Source organism: Anser brachyrhynchus (assembly GCF_964034855.1).
Source record: "Anser brachyrhynchus genome assembly, chromosome: 9".
NCBI lineage: Eukaryota > Metazoa > Chordata > Aves > Anseriformes > Anatidae > Anser > Anser brachyrhynchus.
In genome coordinates, this window is record NC_137703.1 from 15108680 (window position 1) to 15127624 (window position 18945).

The 18945-nt window shown below is 41.5% G+C and overlaps 1 protein-coding gene across 8 annotated transcripts in view; it reads right to left on the bottom strand.

The window, feature by feature from the left end:
• The window catches only part of FARP2 (FERM, ARH/RhoGEF and pleckstrin domain protein 2), a 79990-nt gene that overhangs the window by 57999 nt on the left and 3046 nt on the right, over positions 1 to 18945 (bottom strand). For all 8 annotated transcript variants that reach the window (XR_013955136.1, XR_013955137.1, XM_080604972.1 and 5 more), the window contains one exon: positions 17210 to 17433. Coding sequence is in view for 6 of the 8 variants with exons in the window: in XM_080604972.1 (XP_080461098.1) it covers positions 17210 to 17413 (204 nt within the window). In the remaining 2 variants the exon portion in view is untranslated. Of the gene's footprint in view, positions 1 to 17209; positions 17434 to 18945 lie in introns of those variants that run through there.

Sequence of the window (18945 nt, forward strand, 5' to 3'; positions counted from 1 at the left end):
GCCGTACCACTGCAGCACGCCACATTGTCTCTGTCGAGCTGCCTGCGATGGAGCCCTCCCCACCAACCCTTTGCCCAGCCTTTAGGCAAGCTGCGTGCAATGCCACAAAACCAATGCTGACAGAAAGCAGCTGTGGTAGCGCAGGTGGAAAGAGGGAGTTTTCACAGCACACCCAGAGCGAGGGCGCACAGCTCCGCTTGAGGCGGCATCCGACTGTGGTGCCGGGCCATGCCGTGCGCCGTAGGCCGTCACAAACCACTGAGGGAAATCTGCCACCATCTCACAAAATCATTTCCTCCCCTACTCTGGCTTGTTTTCATTGACACTGATGTTCCAGCTAAACACACCTGAGGCACTCATGTCACTCAGATTTCGTTTATTTGGAAAAGTTAGAGCTCCAGAAGACACTACAGTTTTCCCAGTAAAACAGGTACAAACAGTTCCGTAATTGACTCTCTAAACTCAGAACAGTAGATTTTTTTCATGAGGGTAGGTATTAAAATAATTAGTAATAGAGTAAGTCATTTAAATGTGCAAATGAAAAAACAAGTCCTTTTGGTTAAAATAAGAGGGTTTAAAAAAATATAGAGAAAGTTGGGAAAATCACTCTGCATTACTGAAATTCACAAAAATTGAAGAGGAATTGCTGCTTACAAGACAGACCGACTGGCAGTGGTTTTTAGAACCATGCAATCTGGTTGTATCACTTCAAAATACCTCTGTATCACTTCAAAAAAAAACTCCAGTGAGAAAGTATGACAACTGCAGTGCTGGAAGTCTGAGGCAGCACTGGTAGTCTACCTGACATGAACAGCTGACTGCATCCAGTGCCTTAACAAAGGAGGAAAGTACAGAAATAAAAGGATAGAAAACGATATGAAATCAGCAGAAATCAGCTCATCTCTCTCATCCACGCTTTCATAAGTTATGTTTACCCATGAAGGCAACCAAGAGTATGAAGCACAAGTCAGGTGAATTCACATGGCACAAATAGCATTAATTCCAGAAGTTGCTTGGTATCCCACTGGATCAAGCCTCTGATGCTGAAACCCCCAAATAAACCTGCAGGTAAGCAGACGAGATCCAACACGGTGAGAAGTGCTCTCCTCTTTTTCTGGTTACAGAAACATTTTTACCCAGTTTCTGCAAGCAGTCTGCCTCGAGTTTACCTGAAGAGCTTTCTTCCCTGAGAAGACCAAATAGTGCCTTTTCAGTGCTGCATTTGAGTCTTTAGACAGGAGCATGCTGCTGCTTCCAGCTCCTGGCCTCATGGTGCACAGCAGGCTCAGACAGACAGCCTCAACACCGGCCTCCACAGACAGCCCCAACACCGGCCTCCAGGCCTTGGGTGCCGTGTAAACCACGCACAGAACGAAGGAAACACACGCTTGCCCTGCCTCACCACCTCTAAATGAGACCTTCCCCTGAAATTTAGAAACAAATCAATGTAGTATTAGCATAAACGTTCTGCCATTTCAGAAAACAAAACAAAACCTCATGGCTGATAACCTTCCGCTGCTCCCGCGCAATGCCCGCTATAGCCTGGGGATAAAAAAATCTTTTTATCTTTTTATTCTGAAAATTCAACTACTTGGATCATCCACCACAGAAGGAGGAGAAATTCTGGGAAATGGAAAATTAATGAGATTTGATAACAGAGTAACAGAGTAAGAGGAAACTGTTGCAACTGATTAAATTCTAAAGGTACCATCCAGATGTTAAAAGTGTAAAATTATTTTAATTAGGCTTTCAACTATAAATTTAGGTGTCATTTACAGCAATGGCTTAAAAAACTCACTCTAAACTGAGTTTAATTTCATAGTGCTTCCTTCAAAATATAGACCAATGTTAACAATGTACCATTTTAATATATATATATTAAATAAAAATCAGTTACAAAGCTTGAGACTGAACACAACATTTTATTCTGTCTCAAATCCAGTGGGAAAATTCTTCTAACAGATATTCAGTTCCTCTTTTTTTGTTGTTATATTTATCTATTTCAATATGCCATGTTATAACCATTCTTTCTGAAAAGCTTCTTAACATTTTGAAGTTTACAGAAACGTATGTTCAGTTCTGCAGTGGATAGCTCCATGTCATTGTTGTATCTGCATGAAAGCAGCAGAAAGTAAATCTTCTAAGTAATTATATAATTACTGTAACTTTGACGTCAGGTCAAGAAGCTGCATGAATGCAGAAAGGTCCCATTTTCAATATAAATTCACAACACAGCATACTTTCCATTCCAAAGTTCTCAATTACTCTTTATATGCTGCCAAGATGATGACTAATGGTATTACTGAATTACTAAATTATTACACACACACACAAAGTGTAAAAAATTAAATAGGCAGCTAACAAAAGCTTCTCCCAGTGACCCAGCCCTGAATTTTTTTTTCTTCAAATCAACTTGTATATTCAGCTCAAGGCTGAAAACTTCTTAAAGCCATGGAAGTATGGTATCGGGATGGGTACGTTACACTGTCACTGCACTAACAGAACACCTGTGTGGCAATCCCATGCCTGTATTTAGGGTGAATAATGCATTCAGACTACATGCACAACAACTAAAGCTTTGCAGTTTTCTTAAGGCTTTGTGATATGACTACCCCCCCCCCCCTTAAAGTGCTGTCACATTCTGAAATTGAAATTATTACTGTATGTAATGTATGACTAATGAATAGATCATCTTTCTCATGGAAGTATGAAGATTTGGCAGGTGAACTGAGCAGAGAAAAAAGGGATATAAGGAATTACTCCACCGAGAGCTGGCCAGACGTTAGCTGCCTATGAAATAACAGCCACCACAGCCAGTCTTGCACCTTTGTGCATTTTCTGGTATTTAGAAATAGAGGCACAACTCAATTCAAATTCAGGAGAGCTAAGGAAAGAACAGGAAAATTCAACATGAGTGCCTGGCAAACATGACGTTTGGAAGTTTTTATGCAAGTAGATATTCATCACCATATATGCTCAGGCCCTCCTACATCTCCTACAAGCATACGGGGGGATTCCATAAAAATTGACATGAACCCGAGTGATCTCACTTTTGTTTCAGCACTGCATACTGTGATGTAATGCAAGACCTCCAATATGGGCAAACCAAACTTCCCACGGCATAACATACATCGTGTTGCTGAGAGTCCACATTATATCAATTAAGCTTTGCTGACATACCTAGCTTGGATGAATTTTTTACACCGAAAAACGAGGCAGCCTTTTGTTCAGCAATCTGATATCTATCTCTGCCACGATCAGCTTTGGCTGCTTCTACCTTTGGGAGCATCACAGGACACTTCTTAAAAAAAAAGTTTTCATAACAGTATAAAAGTAACATAACTTTTACATAAAACCAGTATCAGAAAGAAATAGAAGCAAACATTTTAAACTGTAGTTTCTTTACAGAACAAGGTCTCTACTTTTTTTTAAGAGTCAGTCAATACATTCAGTGTTAGCAATTTTTAGGACAGAAGAGTATAAGTAAATAAAAATGAGGAGTTGGAACAACAGTTATTGTCATTTTGTAATCCCAACTATTACTTTCTATTTTCTTAAATATGATATATTACTGCCTACCTAGCAGATCCTCCCTTTGTTGGACCATTTTAGCTTCGCAAGACAGAAAAACAAACTAGGAACACAAAGCATATGATTTTCAGTGGACCATATTTCAATATTATCGAAACCAATTCTTCCTCAGCAAACTCCTAAACATGTCTTTGAGAATATCTTAACTTTCTACTTCTATGTACTTTAACTTAAAAAATAACAACAAAACAAACCAAAACACAGTATTTTTATAAAGAGTATTCCTCTCATTTTCCAAAATGGACAAACCGCCCTTGCTCAAGCTTTCCAAAAACGAAATCCACTTTTGGCAGCAGTTAGGCTGGAAAAAAAATTCAGTCCAAAAGCCAAGAGTTTGGAAAAAACTGAGAGTTATAAAACAGAGGTATAGAATGGAAACTTTTGTGTGAGCCAGAACAGCAGGAACCACTGGTTTCCAGCTTCAGCAAATACCAGCTGACCTTGGATTTTGTGTTAGAGAAATCTGCAACTGTTTGGAGACCAAATCCTCCAGTAAACAGTATATGCATGAAAGGAAGAAGTTTATATTTTAGATCACCACTGACAAATGGCCAGGACAGAGTGCATCGCTAGCAGCCAAAGAGAGCCTTGAGCATGAAAAGTAAACTGAATTAGATTAAGACCCCTTCACATAGATGGAGGTGTTTTTGGTTTTGTTTTTTTGGTGTGTTTTTTTTTTTTCCTTCTGGTGCACTTTTAGTGTTCTTCCTAATGAAAAAAAATATTTCTCATGTTTTAGCAAATTGAAAGACGACAATCAGCAATTATACGTAGTAGTTACACTAAACTTGTTATTTCCTTTCTTAACCAGAAACACACAAACAATTCAGTGATTTTATAGCTCTGTTTATCTACATTCCTTTTAAAGTCTGTTAGATCTCTGTCCAAATGTAGTTTGATATATCAAAAGCATTTCAAAACTCCCTATTAATTACGATATCATTAATGCCATGTGTAAACAAAAACTGCATTTATGAATACAGGCTGCGCATTTAAACCACATTTATTAGAAAGAAGGAAATAATACAAGATGGCAAGGAATACCATTCACTGACATCAAGATTTTCATGGCTAAAAGAAGAGGAGCTTAAGGCTCCGTATTTCATTTTTAATCCACAGGCTGGAAAAGTGAAAATAACTGTCCCCTCCTTCAGTACTTTTAAAGTTTCTTCAACTTTGATTGGAACAAATAGCTGATATGGAAATGGTCCCTGTTTCCCCACACACAAATACATGTCTTTACTGGGACCCTGTATCACTTCACATAATTCACGTGCTCAGCCAAATACTGCTTAAATACCATTTCAATTTAGTTTTCTGAACAGCTAACAATTTAACAGTAACTGTATGCTTTAATAGAAGATTATTTCATTTTTCTTTTAACAGTTTGTGAAGAAAATTGTATTTTAAATACATGTATTTGTTTTGCTGGCTTTCATATACCAGCAGGTCCCAACTACAGCTTACTTTACTAAGACAACAGCAAAAAAAGTTTCGAGTGCATTTACCAACTTGCAGAGCACCAGCCATACAAAATACGATGTCAGTGGATTGGACCATCCTGTACAGGATCCTCCTGCCATTCCATACCATCGCAGTTCCTACCTGTCATTTATCAAGGCCATCCTGATTTGTTCCAGAATTAAGACAAGAGCTGCAGGAACCAACGCAGCACACAAGCAAGATTTATAAGCTGCTTCCAGTTTTCTAGCCACTATCAACTCATTCAAGGTAACCAAAATAATTACCATTAGATTCCCGCCAATAAGACTACTCTGAGTCCATTTCCAAAGTTCAAGTGCCCACAACTACATAGCAAATGGCATTTGAAACGTTCCAGCTCGTGCTCTCACCCCTTGTCTAGGTAATCTGTCCTAAAACAGGGCTGAACGTCGAGGAGCTTGCAGGGCCACAGCTGTTACACGTCTCCTCCATAGCTAAAATAGTTGCTTTTTCCGACATCAATATGTTTAACTACCACTGGCACAAGTTAAACACACAATTTTCTCTCCACCTTTCTTCTTTAGCACCCCACAGGTTGTTTTAAGCACTGCTTATGATTGACTTGCAACTATGGCAAACTTGAATTAGTAGGGAGCATGAAATTACACGCAGGTGGAAACAGAACAGCTTTCTGTGTGACTCTGGGAGAAGAAGCCTCCCACAGAAAGGACTCCTACCTCCTGAGTTAAAAAAAAAACACAACTGTGTATCACGGTATTTCTACATAGCACTGAAATCAAGTTTACTCAAATATGGGTACTGCAAGATCAAACACAAACTTCTGAGTTAGTTTAAGATACATTATTATGCTGCATACTGGGCATAATTATAGCCCAATGAGCATGTTTTCGTTAAAAAAAAATTGACTCCCCCCAATTTTTTTTTTTTTTTTTTTTTTTTTTTAAGATTTCTGATTTTTTAAACTGAATCTGCAGCCAATTTATTCCAGAAATGTGAGCCCCTGGCTCACTTAATTAAGGCTAGCTTTAAAACCTGCAATCATTTAAAGGTTCACGCAGTGTTGGAACACTTCACTGCCAAATGAACCAGCTCTACCTACCAAACATGCTTTTCCAGAGTGGCTAGACTTGCCAGATGCCTGAAAGTAGGAAAACAATCATTTGTTGATGTGGGAAAAGATCCCCAAGAGGGAGGGAATTGTGTGAACAAGATTGGGAAATGTGTACTTCGGTATATAGCATGGTCCCAAGCTCAAAAAGAACTCTAGTGCTGAAGTATAAGGAGCACTAGAAATAAGACACATGGGGCTTTCAAAACCAGCATAACAATTGAGGATTGGAGAAGCAAACAGTTGCCAAGCGCTATGTACAGACAGCACATAAAAGATCCACTTGAAAATTATTGGGAGTCAAGCAGAAATTCGCTGTCACTTTTATCACTTGGAGAGCAGAAAAGCCCACGCACATGTCCCCGATGCCTTGGGTGCCAACACTGCTCTAGACTTGCTAGGGAAAAACATTCTGAGGTTAAGTCACTGAAATTCAAACTGAAATTAAACACCATTGGAAAGAGCTGATCAGGACACTGCTGCTCAAGATCCTGGTCCTCGATTGAGCATGCTGATCTCCCGACCACAACCGCTCACAGGCACTGGAAGCCAAACTTCTACAAAATAATTCTCAGGATTCATGAGGAGAGCAGCCTGCAGCTGTAAGGATGAGATAATCATGATTTCTCCCTCCTGCTCCCTCCCAAGCTTTAAAATTTAGGTGGTCGTATGACACATTAGCATGTCCCAGCTATATCCCAGCTATTCTTCTCCCCTCACAGCCACCTTCAGAGGATACAGGACAACGTGGCACCAAAGTTCATACTTGGTAGCAATTGAATGCCAGCGACTGCAGCATCTGCCCTGGGGTGGCAGAATCCCTACAGCAGGGGGATCATGGCTGTGGAAATGACAGGGAATTGTGCTGCTACCAGTAACACTGGGACAGTATTTACAAGGCATACTACTTTATATCATCTTTAAAAGGCTGAGCAACACCACACTGACAGCCTTTCTTAAACACGGATCGTACACCAAGGACCCCGCTTTGTCAGCTCGCTGCATGATGTGCTCCATTGGTGACAAAAAAACCAAGACCAGATAAAAGTGCATAGTTATAAACAAGGGCTGCTGTCAAAACGGACAGCATGCCATTGTTAGCCATCCTCAAAATAAACTTTTCCCACTTCAAGAAGTGAGGGCACATAACGGAACATCTCAGTACCCGTTTTGTTCACGTAGGCCACAAAACAGCACAATCCAAGCTACGAAATCAGAAGAGATTGGGGATCTCTGTATTTCCCCCAGCTTTGCCACTGAGAAGGCTCTACTCAGCTGTGCAAAATACCACGTATCCCACGGCTATTCCCTTTAACATGCCACTCCACCTAATGCACGTAAACTGTGTGCACTAGGAACCTGCACAGCATCATTTTGTATTTATCTACAGATAGATATATAAAAAAAAAAACAAACAACACCACTATTTTAAGACATTTTAAAAACAGACAATGCTTTGCTTCCCTTTGTTCACAAAAGATTACTAAAATTGCAAGTCTTTTACCAGCAATTATGCTTTGGGGTCAAAACTATCATCCAAGCCAGCACCAACAAGACTGGACGCAGGGTTTCATTGTGGGGCATGATGATACTCCAGAGATCTTTTGGCATTTTTGTCCACTTATCCAAAGTCGAAACACGAATGCATGCCAAACATCAGTAGTTGAAGTCCAGATCTGAGCGGGCTAACACCCATGCTCGGCAGGGGTCAGACAAATAATCCGACAGAGCCAACAATCCAGAGCTTTTCACAAATGTAGCAGCTTGCTAAAAAATACACAGAGTGCATAGGCAAAGCTGCTTCCCCATAATATCTCCCTAACGTGCCCTGAACAATCGAGGAGGATCAACCTCAGAGAAGATGCTATACTTGTTTTACCTCTAATTTCCCACATAAAGTACCTAAAAAGGCTGGCACAGAGCTGTAAGGAAGCCTAATGCAGGGGAATATTTTAAAATATCGAGGAAATAGAAAGATTATAAAAGATTATCTACGCAAAGCAGGTATTTTACAGGAAGGGCCCAAACTATCTTTTCATTACAAACATTTGTACCTAATTTAACCTTTCTGTACCTAACGTAACCTAAATTGTACTCACTGTCCTTACCTCACTCCTCACTGTACTTTGAGCAGAGCATCGACACGATGGCAATGGGTTAATAAATACCTATCGGCCAGATTAGATAAGGCTGAAGCTCTGTTAACTTTCCCACCTCCAGCAGGAGACTTTCCTGCTTCTTTGGCTTTGGGCTGGCTTCCCCAGTCTGCCAGAGCAGCAGACTGAGGGGCACGACAATGTGAACACGGGATGATTTTGGTTCAACGACTCACAGGAGAGCTCTAACAAGGAGCTTCTACAAAGAAGGCTTTGCGGTTTTTCATTTTTAAAAGACACGTTTTGCCTTTTCCACTTTGAGTCAGGGCTCCATCAAGCACCGTGCCTAAGCATTCTGCCAGAGGAGACAGGAGGAGCAGAAAAGCAGCTTAAGGAACAGAGAAGCCAAACGTGTCAGCCCAGATCTCCGAGCTGGGAAGGTGCACCTGCAACCAGCATCTCCCAGCTCACCAAGGACCTTTCCGAATCACTTGTGGAAACATCACTGTGAGCAGGTGTTAATAGTTAGCTCGCTTCATCCCTCTTTCCTCCATCGCAAGGCTGGGACTTCTAATGAAGTCCGGGACTTCTAACAACTTCTAACGATAATGATTCTAGTGATGTTTTCAAACCTGCTTTCACAATAGCGATAGCACTCCAAAAAATAATAATAATAAAATAAAATGGCAAACCAGAGAACCAGAAGTGTTCTACTACAGGTGGAAAGAGATCACCTAGGAGTAACGGAGTAAGGCACTTCACATACAGAGAGCCTGACTTGCATTTCCCCTCTGCCTGTTTCAAATCTGTAGATTTCAGCCCCGCAAGTCAGCCCCTCAATACCCAACGTCACAGCTTTAAAACGTCTTTTACACTAGGTATCACCATCACAGCACAGTTTTTCACACAATCATTTTATATTCTCACCTTTTTACACACGTAGGCAACATTCAAGCCCTTGCCAGCAATGTGTTTTGTTGCAAGGAAACAGATGGCACAAAGGTATGCTTCTGCAACCCTGTTTGTTTAAATGAATGTTCCTAAGGTTGTGTTTCTCTGAACGCAGCGGGGTATCAGCTGGCTCCATCCTTGCTCAACGTCAAGTCCCTTTTTTCAGTAGACACGGACCAAAAATTGCTCTGAACCATGTCTTAGCACACCATATTTCTGTAGCTGTCTTCAGCTGACCAGGGTTGGCTTTGCTTTTTGTTTGGTCTCCTTTATTCTCGCTCTTTCAGGCGCTATGTATTCTACAGGATTATCCATCTCGGGGGCACTGCTGGCCACCCGGCTCTGCACGCCACCCACTCAGAGAAGGCTCCCTGACAACCACAGGCTCTTTTGCTACAGAGAATTTCTTACCGCTATTTTGATAGAATGGCCTAACACTAATTTCAGCTGACTTTGTCCATCTTTCATCACTAGACTGTGAAAAAGAAATGAGCATCTGCATTCTGCAGAAGCGTTTAAGAGTCTAACACAGCATTTCCTTTGTTACTGAGCAAGACACGTTATTGGAATTAGTAAGGAAGGTAACAGCTTTTTTTTTTTTTTAACACGTTTCCCATTTTTAAATAAAACCTGCTCAATTAGATTATGTGTTACTTTGGAAGCCATTTGGAAGGAATTAAACAGAAGAATTGTATCACTGCATGTACATCAGATTATTAAGTTATGCATTGGTTTACCCTATCAGATCTCTGTCAGACAGAGTAATTCCAAGCAGGAATTACTCAGTGCACTTACAGCAAATTAAAGGAAGCCCAAGAAGAGTTTAGCTCTATACCAACTCAGTGTTAAGCTGAATAAACGCAGCTCTTGTACCATCCCTCATTCACCCTTCTGAATTCATGTGAGAAGAGGCTCTCATCTATGCACGTCCTATATAATGTATCACAGCCATACAGTGAACTTGGTCTATTACATCTATATTGCAAGGACTGTGATAACACTTGATCACTATTTTACTAAATGTTTTCTGGGTTTTAAGTCACTTTACATGCATATAAGTTTTAATGCACTTTTCTTACAGGAATATTCAGATTGTTTCTCCTTTGCTGAATTGTAACTCAATTTTCTTTCCATATAATTGGACACAATGTCAAAAGAACTGCAAAAGTTGTTTCTACAATATAAATTAAATTCCTATCCTCCTTTTAAAAACAGGCTGTCAATGAAACGGCTATGGTTTTACCTTTCCCCACCCAATACCACATTCCTACATAGCATCAAAAGAGTCAAGCACCCGAACACGAAATAACAGGTTTTGAAAGTACAGAGTAGAATCAAGCGGTACATAAACTGCAAAGCTTCAATTACTTTCTTTTTAAACGCTATAATAACTTCAAATTTTAAATAGTGAATTACTAACTTTCACTACTGAGGTCAGACAAAAATAAGTTCTAAGGCACCTTATTTGCCATATTTAGGACAGTCAAAGCAGAGCAATGACAAACATCTGGCTATGATTCTTTCTGGAATTTTGACTATTTCTTTCTACCGCCTTTTTTTTTTCAGAGAAGAAAAACGCTGAGCTTACTAATACAGCATTTTGATTCTTTTAGCATAGCGCTTAATAGGATTCAGAAGCAGTCTGTCCTCCCACTTCCCACATATTTAAGCTGTTAATACTTCTACAGCACAGAAGGGAAACAAGCCTTTACGAAACGAAGGGCTAAGTACACGAGCAGGGGAGAAGGCACAGAAGCAGACTCATGTCAGAGCCTCGCCTGCCAGGGAACCCGAGCCTGGCCGCCTCGTCCTGCAGGGAAGCCTCCCGAGCCCAGACACTGAAGAGCCACAGGAAGGACTGCCCTTCGGAAAATGACTTCAGAATAAATGTTTTCCGGCTCCCGCTACATGCTTTCTGTTCGTAACGGATGCATATTTCTTAATTATAACTCCTCAGTAGCAGTGCTTTGCAGTCACTGAGTTTGCATAACGTATGCTTAAGCCCTGATGAAATTCTTAAGGTCACTCACGGCGCTGGAGGGAGTTCCTGATAAGCAACACTTCACATCGAGTGCATGCTGAAAACGCTCCCTTCAAACCACAGGAAATGACAGGGTATGTACAAGGCTCAGATTGCTTCCTCCACAGCCCCATAAATGCTCCTCAAGACCTAACCCAGTTCCTGATTTCAGGGCCTCCGACTCCCAGGGCTCCAGCAGCTGCTCCGGAATAACCAGTACCAGGAAAGGCGCAGCTTTCGCGACACTTTAAATTATAGATTAAATTACAGATACATTTTTAGATTACAGATTAATTTTTAAATTACAGATAAATTAATTTACAGATAAATTACAGCCTGCAAACGGCAGACAAACCAGAATAACGAAATGTAGGCCTGACATAGAAACGTGAAGCAATTCTGCAGCCTAACAGTAAAAGTTGTAGATTTAAATAAACAAGGCCAGAGTCATACAGCTGACCAGAAGACTATATCGCTGCTAGACAGAGTAGGCGGCAAGTCACCGTTCTCCACCTCGTGCAGAAAAACACTCATTAATTCCTTAGTTATACAACAGAAGGACTGGCACAGAACAGCAGTAAGCACAAAGCAGACACAAGCAGTGAGGGGGCAATACTTAATGAGAAAATACAGGGGAAAAAAGTGTAATTTTACTCGACTACAGCATCCTCATAACCTGCAGGGAAGCCCTGTCCTTCCCCGCCGCTCACCCCACACATGCCAAAAGAAGGGAGCCAAATGGCACAGCACGGCAGGTACACACAACACGCCACGAGCTTCAGTTTGAAAGAAAATGAGATGCAACCATCTGCAAGAAACTAAGCCACATCCAAGGAAACAACAGGCATGGTAGAAATGCATAAAAAAGAAAAAGAAAAAAAAACAGCAACAGAGTATTTTCCTGAGGCTTCAAGTTCTGTGGCATGAGAATACCTGCCCTGGCCTTACCATGAAAACCCCGAGCAATGCTTGACTCCAGATCACAGGGAGACCACGGGACATAACTGAAACCCCAGCACAGAAAACACAAGCTAGCTGAAATGGAAAGGTGAATTCAGAACAGCACAAAGCTAACACAGTAAATTATGGTGCATGACACGTGGATATCCTTAAGTTTTACTTAGGCAAGTTACTTCATTATATTAAAAAGAAAAAAAAAAAAAGAAAGAACAGACTTAACTGTTCAAAGCAACTTGACAAAGAACAGCATGAAACAGAAATTCTACTTTAAGTTTTCCCATTGAACAAAGCAGGCAGAACCACCTGGTTTTGCTGTGCTATGATTCTATTACGGCTACTTCATTTTTATGGAATTCATTTGCAAGTTGGTAAAAATATAGAAAAATGCTACTATAACATAACACAGGTATTTCTCACTAACTAATTTTATTTTCAAGTAGAAGGAGAAACAGATACACTCAGCAGAAAAAGTGCTAAGTTCTACCCAAAAATAGCTTGGTAAGCTTCAAGTATAAAAACCTAAGCGCCTTTTTCCAGGACACTTATTCATAGCATTAAGTCTAATTCACATAAGAAAGGAAGCATATATATTTCCTACATCAGGAACAGGATATAGACCAAATATTTAACACCACATTACAGCAGCAATTCCGTTCAACATCTTATAAGCTAGTGCAAAGAAAAAACAGGGCCAGAGAGAGGCAAAGACCCAAAATAAATATATTACATCAGAGAAAACAGCTAGAAGGTCTGGAAAGTTTGACCCTTTTCTTGTAAACTAAACCTGATGTTTCACTTACCTCGACTTTAAGCCAGTATCAGCCTCCTGTCTACCATCAGTGTGGCACAGAAATAAAGGGCATTGTTTGCCTAACAGATACACGTGCTGCACTGTCTTTGACAGCCCTTATGTGTATCACTCTAATACACTCCACTTGCAGCTCTACTGTAAATCTATGCAAAAACTTTCAGCAACTCTAAAGCACAGCTTCCTATAGCTGCAAATTCCTGCAGCCTAAGTTGCCCTTTGTTGCAGCACATTTTGCTGTCTTTCAGAACCTGCACCAGACAAGTACAATTTCACCAAGCAGTCATTTCGGCAAATTAAACCCAGCCCAGACCATTCCATTTATTTTTATGCTGATCAAAGGCTTCCAAGTTTAATCTCTTAAGAAATTTGGAAAAGCTGGCAAAACTTCTATTGTACAACCCCGCTTACTTTGAAGTGTGCCCATGATCTGAATTAAATTGAATTCTCCAACCATTCATCTAGTAGTCTGCAAAAGCACCCATTTGGACAGACTTAGCTCCGAGGGAAGAGGACAGAGGACAGGTGCCCCTTGACATGGAAGTTCTGAATTAACTAAGCAAGCTGAATGTAAAAAGGAAAAAAAAAAATCATGGAAACGATTAATATTCCAGTCTAGTTTTGAATGCTTATGTTTCAGTCTCTTTACTGTTTGGGAGGGAAAGGAGAAAGGATAAACACACAGTTTTCAGCTTTCTGAACTCTTATAAAACATTTAAGCTCCATGCTTGAGCATTCAGGACAGATTCCCCAGAAAGGAGTTCTGCCTCAATGTGCTTTAAAGAATGGCTCTCTCTTATTGATTAAAGAGATTCATAATTAAAAAGAAAACCTTACAATACAGATGGTTAGTAAGAACAGAGGCAGTGGATCTTAGACAAAAGACAGCGGATTTTAGCTGCACTGAACCTTTAACACACTGTTCTAGATAAAAACAACAACACAAAGGAAAGATTTCCTTTTCATTTTATCCTTGTCCCATTAGTCATGCCATTTTGTCAGTCCCTTTTTGCTCTTAGGTGAGTTAAAAAACACAAACAATTGGAAGAGCTGCCAAACAAGGGCATCTCCCAGCACCTGCCACGACATAAGTAAATATTTCAAACGCGGGTTGGAGAAAGGAGGAAATGACACGGAAAAGCCTGTAAAGATTAGATCATTATGGCAGCTACTCTGTTTATCCTATACAGTTAAAATTGCTGGCGTGGACCATTTTCGGCAGCTTCCTAAGAGATGTAGGATACGAAGCTCCTATGCCATCTTCCTTGCAGCTCTGCAGAGAAAAGCCCCTCTCCAGGAGATGACTACCACGCCAATTCTGCTTCCAAAGACGTACAGTTTTTCTCAGTAAAAAGCTACTTGCCACAGATCTTAAAAACAGGAAGGGAAGTCCCTTCTGCCCTAAGATACATCTCCCTTAGATGGCAGTACCAACAAAACATACGAGAAAGGCCTTTACAGCTTAGTCTTCAGTCCTGCTTCCCTTTAAAGACTTCACTTCCTTCTCTGCCTGCAGAGCTTTTAAGAAAATAGCTGAGAAAAAACGTGACGGGTTCTCTCTGATAAACTTTTATATGCAGTCAAGGTCCACCTTTAACCAGTAAGAGATCGTGACTTGCTTGGGAACACCACGTTACCTTCAGGTTACCTGCCCACACTGAGCTCCGGCGCCGGGAACTCATTGCCTGCTTCTGGGAGGCTCAGACAAGCTACGCAGCACATTCCTTCTTTACGCATCCACATCTTTTCATATTCGGCCCTCCACAACAGAGCTCTTGTCTGGCTACACTAAGTTATTGCTGACCTAGTCCAATAAACACAAGCCACACGAAGTAGGTAGTGAAGACAACGTGACCTCTCATTCCCAGACCCAGCTAAAATAAGCTTGAAAGCAAAGCGGAGTGGGCAAGTGTCACTCAAGTCAGAGCTTCAACCCCTCCAGGACAGCTGCTTCATCATCAATTTATTCACTGCTTTTTCAAAAAACTGTCTATCCAAGCCTACACCACCTATTTACCAAACATGACCGACTTTTCTTAATTCCTCCCCCTTAGTCCCCAAGGGAAGAAAAAATCAGTTTTCCATCAAAACCAGCAGGCAGCAGTTCCTGCTACCCCACCAGGCCACGGAGACAATTAGGAGGCAGGGGGGTTGCAATTTAATACCTCCTCCCCATCTGACACAACATTTTTAGACAAAAGCAAAAGAAGATGTAGGCAGTGTGTCACTAAGACTCACTAATGGTACAGTTGATGACTACGGATCTTTCTGTGCTCAGTGGCCTACAGACAAAATCATTCCTTCTCCTTACTGCTTACAAGAGGCAGAAGTTTCTCAGCTGTTCAGTTCTGACGGACTTCTTAAAGAAGAGCGGTATGATATTAACTTCTGCCTCAGCAAGCTAGTTGCACAAATTCCGGTGTTTCTGTGGATTTCATAACCAGAGAGAGCTTTCCAGGTAAAAGGAGATAATGAAGATTGCTCACAATTAAGAGAAACCTCTTGTCATGATGGAGAAAAAACAAATAAATAAAAAAAAGGCAAAAAATGAGACCAAACAGGTACTGTGGCCCACTCAGAGGATGGAGCCGAGCCCCCAAGGACTTTGGTAGCAGAGAGAAGCAATAAGCCATTGCAACAGTGGAGTGAGCTAAAATGGAGTAAGTTTTAGCTGTGGAGAAGACCCAGTAACATCCTAGAGACCATACAGTGCCTCTGCAGGAGGCAGCCAGCTGAAGGAAATGAAGGAATCGGAACAGAAACTAGATTAGTGGTCAGACAGGCGAGACTGAAGTATGACCCACAGCAGTCCAAGACCAAAAATGTAAGAGCAAGGAATTAATGGTTTTGACATGTGGAACGTGATGTTGACACAAATATCATGAGAAGAGTAGACAAAAAGTTGGTACAAATATGACAGGGAAGAGAACGAAAGCATCTATGCTAAGACAGATAATTTCTGTTCATTCACATGAATAAAACGGGGAACTAGCAGTTATAAGCTCTTCATGTATATTTTTACAGCTCATGGTAAGCTTGCAGTGATTTGCAAAGGTACAAAGTTGTTGCTTTAATTTTTTAAATCAAAAACACAAAAGCTCCAACATCTTCATCAACTTGAAAAAAAATAAATCACGCTTCAAGAGAACCACAGATTTTTTTTTAAAGCTATTCTCACAAAAAAAAATAAAATGCAATTGTTGGTGTTCTGTGTTGTAAGTAAAGGACAGATGGGTTTGCTGTAACCTGTGTCCTCAGGTGGAAGGATACAGACAAAGCCTCACACAACCAAAAAAAAAAACAAAAACAAACCAAACAACAGATTTCATGTTTGAGACTTGAACAGTCAGGCAGCAATCCATAGAGGACATGGCAAAAAGCTGCTGTCTTTCTTTAGAGTTCCACAGACATCATTCTTGCTCCACTTTTAAAAACCTGTTTAAGTCTATGCAACAAATTAAGGCTACAACTGCTAATTATAAAGTGAATTTTATACTAATGTAGAATATCCAATAGCTGAGTATCTTCACTAGCCCAGAAATGTTCTCCAACAATAATTCTTCAGGCAAGCAAAATTAAAAGTCTGAGGTTAATGCTGAGTATGAAACAAGAATTTGAAGAGCGATTTTTTTTTTAATAGAACTACCCCGATTTGAGTGTGGTTTGTACTCCTTAAGGCAGATTTCCCCAATTGTTAAGCAAGCATATTTTTAAATACTGATTTTCTGAAACACTGCTACCCCTCTGGTTCCTCCCTCTCAAAGTGTGAAAGCAAGCAAAAGCTTTCTGATATGAACTTGAAGAGGACATAAACCATTAAAATAATTAATGAAAAGTAGTAATTTAAAAAGCCCTTCTGCCCTCCCAACTGCCAAAGCTACGAAGATGCATATGGCTCAGGAAGCAAGAATAATTTGGCACAAGACATTTGGTGTTCCCCCAAAGCAAGTAACGGTCAAAATTTCTTGTTAACAGTATGTGCTTGTATTGAAATAAATGTCTGTTAAAAATACAAACATCTGTTAGACTACAAGATTTTAAAAAACAAGATGTCCTACTCACTTCACTAAACGTACGTAGGCAAATTCCCTACAGGAGTCTTTATTCAGATACTGCCACAAAACGTCCCAGCTCTGTATAGCAGGAGATCCTGTAGGCTTTACATTTTCCAAAGCTACGTGTACTTGAAACCAGGTTTAAAACTCTCTTACCTCGATGTCAAGTACTTCCACTGTGTTGTCCAACATCTTTATTTTGACCTGCAGATCCTTCTCGTGCGTTTTGGCAGGTGATGACGCCATTGCAGTCGAGAGGTTCTGTCCCGGCTCCAAGGTGCTCACTCCAGCGCTCTTCTGGGCACCCAAACGAGAGCCAGGAGTCTGCAGGACTCTGTACGTCCCTTCTATCTCTCCCATTTTTCAACAGTGCGCAGAGCCTAAACAAAACGTAGAAGAAAACAGAGAATTACAGCCTGAACACCAGTATCCCATGTGAAAATACCACTGATGCCGAATCACAAGCACAGCCCTTATTTAATGCTCTTCACCCCACTATCAGAACCAGTAATAAATCTGATGAAATGCTGGTCAAAAATCCAGCTGCTGGGAAGAAAAATTAGTGGTGAGAAAAATACCTATTCCAAAACATGGTTAGAAAACAGTATATTCCAACCTGTGCCCTCCCGCCTCCTCTTGCACTGACATTTTAATTTCTGATTCATTTTCGTGCCGATTCAGCTCCCTGTACCAGGGCACCACGAACAGCACAAGCACTGCTGCCAGCACAGGAGAAGACATCAGGAACAGACAGCCAGGGGTTTAACACCGGGCTCTTCCTTCAGCGGTACCTAACCACTTACCTGACTGTGCTACAGCCAGCCCGCACCCTGAGATAACAGGAGCAATTACCTTTCTTCATCCCTTAAAACGATGACTCATGTAAAACTGTAACTACTACAACCAGTGCACGCAGCTCAGGGCCGTCGTAACGCAGATTTCTGTGGCAGATAACTGTTCTTAATCTCATGAGCAAACCTGCGCTGTGCCCAGATTAAGTCAGTGGGCAAAAATCTCAACTGCAGAACCCTGCTGCAGCTCAAACAGCCCAGCCCTGCCCTGGCTTTCATGGTTCGGTGGCAGCCACTGCAAGGAGAGCAGATGTTTAATTTAACACGGAACAAAAAAACCTCAGAGCTGTTGTTTGTGTTCCCAACCCAGCTCAACAGGACCAAACACTCGGGGCCACGTCTTGTGCAAGGAAAGGGACACAGAAAGGAGAGCAAGCTGCTCGGCGGCGCCCAGTCCTCAGGCTGCCAGCCTGCTCCCGGGGAGCAGCACGCAACTCCTCGCCCGCCCTCAATACCCAGCGCCAAGCTCCCCTCGCACCAGGAATTGCTACGGCTGGGCATCGAGGAGAGGTGCCGTGAAGTCAGGGGGGGCTGAAAAACCCCAGGTGAGTCAGCAGGGCTTTGAACGCGGTGCCCCCATCCAGCCTGCGTGCGCAGCCTTCTCCCAGCGCTGGCCCCTGGCTCTCACAGGCTGCGGAGGGGTGGCAGCACCTCCAGGGTGGTGGCAGCAGCATCTGGGAACTGCCTCACACGGCTACAGCACTACAAAAACTGCAGGGAAGTGTTGGGTGCTTGCTTTGCAATAGACCTGTGTCGTCTAGATAGGGGAAAGGCAGATGATGAAAGCACTCCTTTGGCTCCCTGTGCTTTGCGCAGGTAGGAAGCTTTAACTCCTCAGAGCAATGGAGCCAACCTTCAACATCATTTAAAATTAGTGTTTTAGGCTTTAATCCTCGCACTTGTAAAGAGAACATGAGGTAGCTCGAGTATCAGCAGCCAGCTTGCGGACCAGCAAATCTGAACCCTGTAACTGAAATGCACAGAAGGACTTTGCTACTGCTAGTCAGAAGCTTACAAGCAACTGAAGTTGCCCAGAATTAG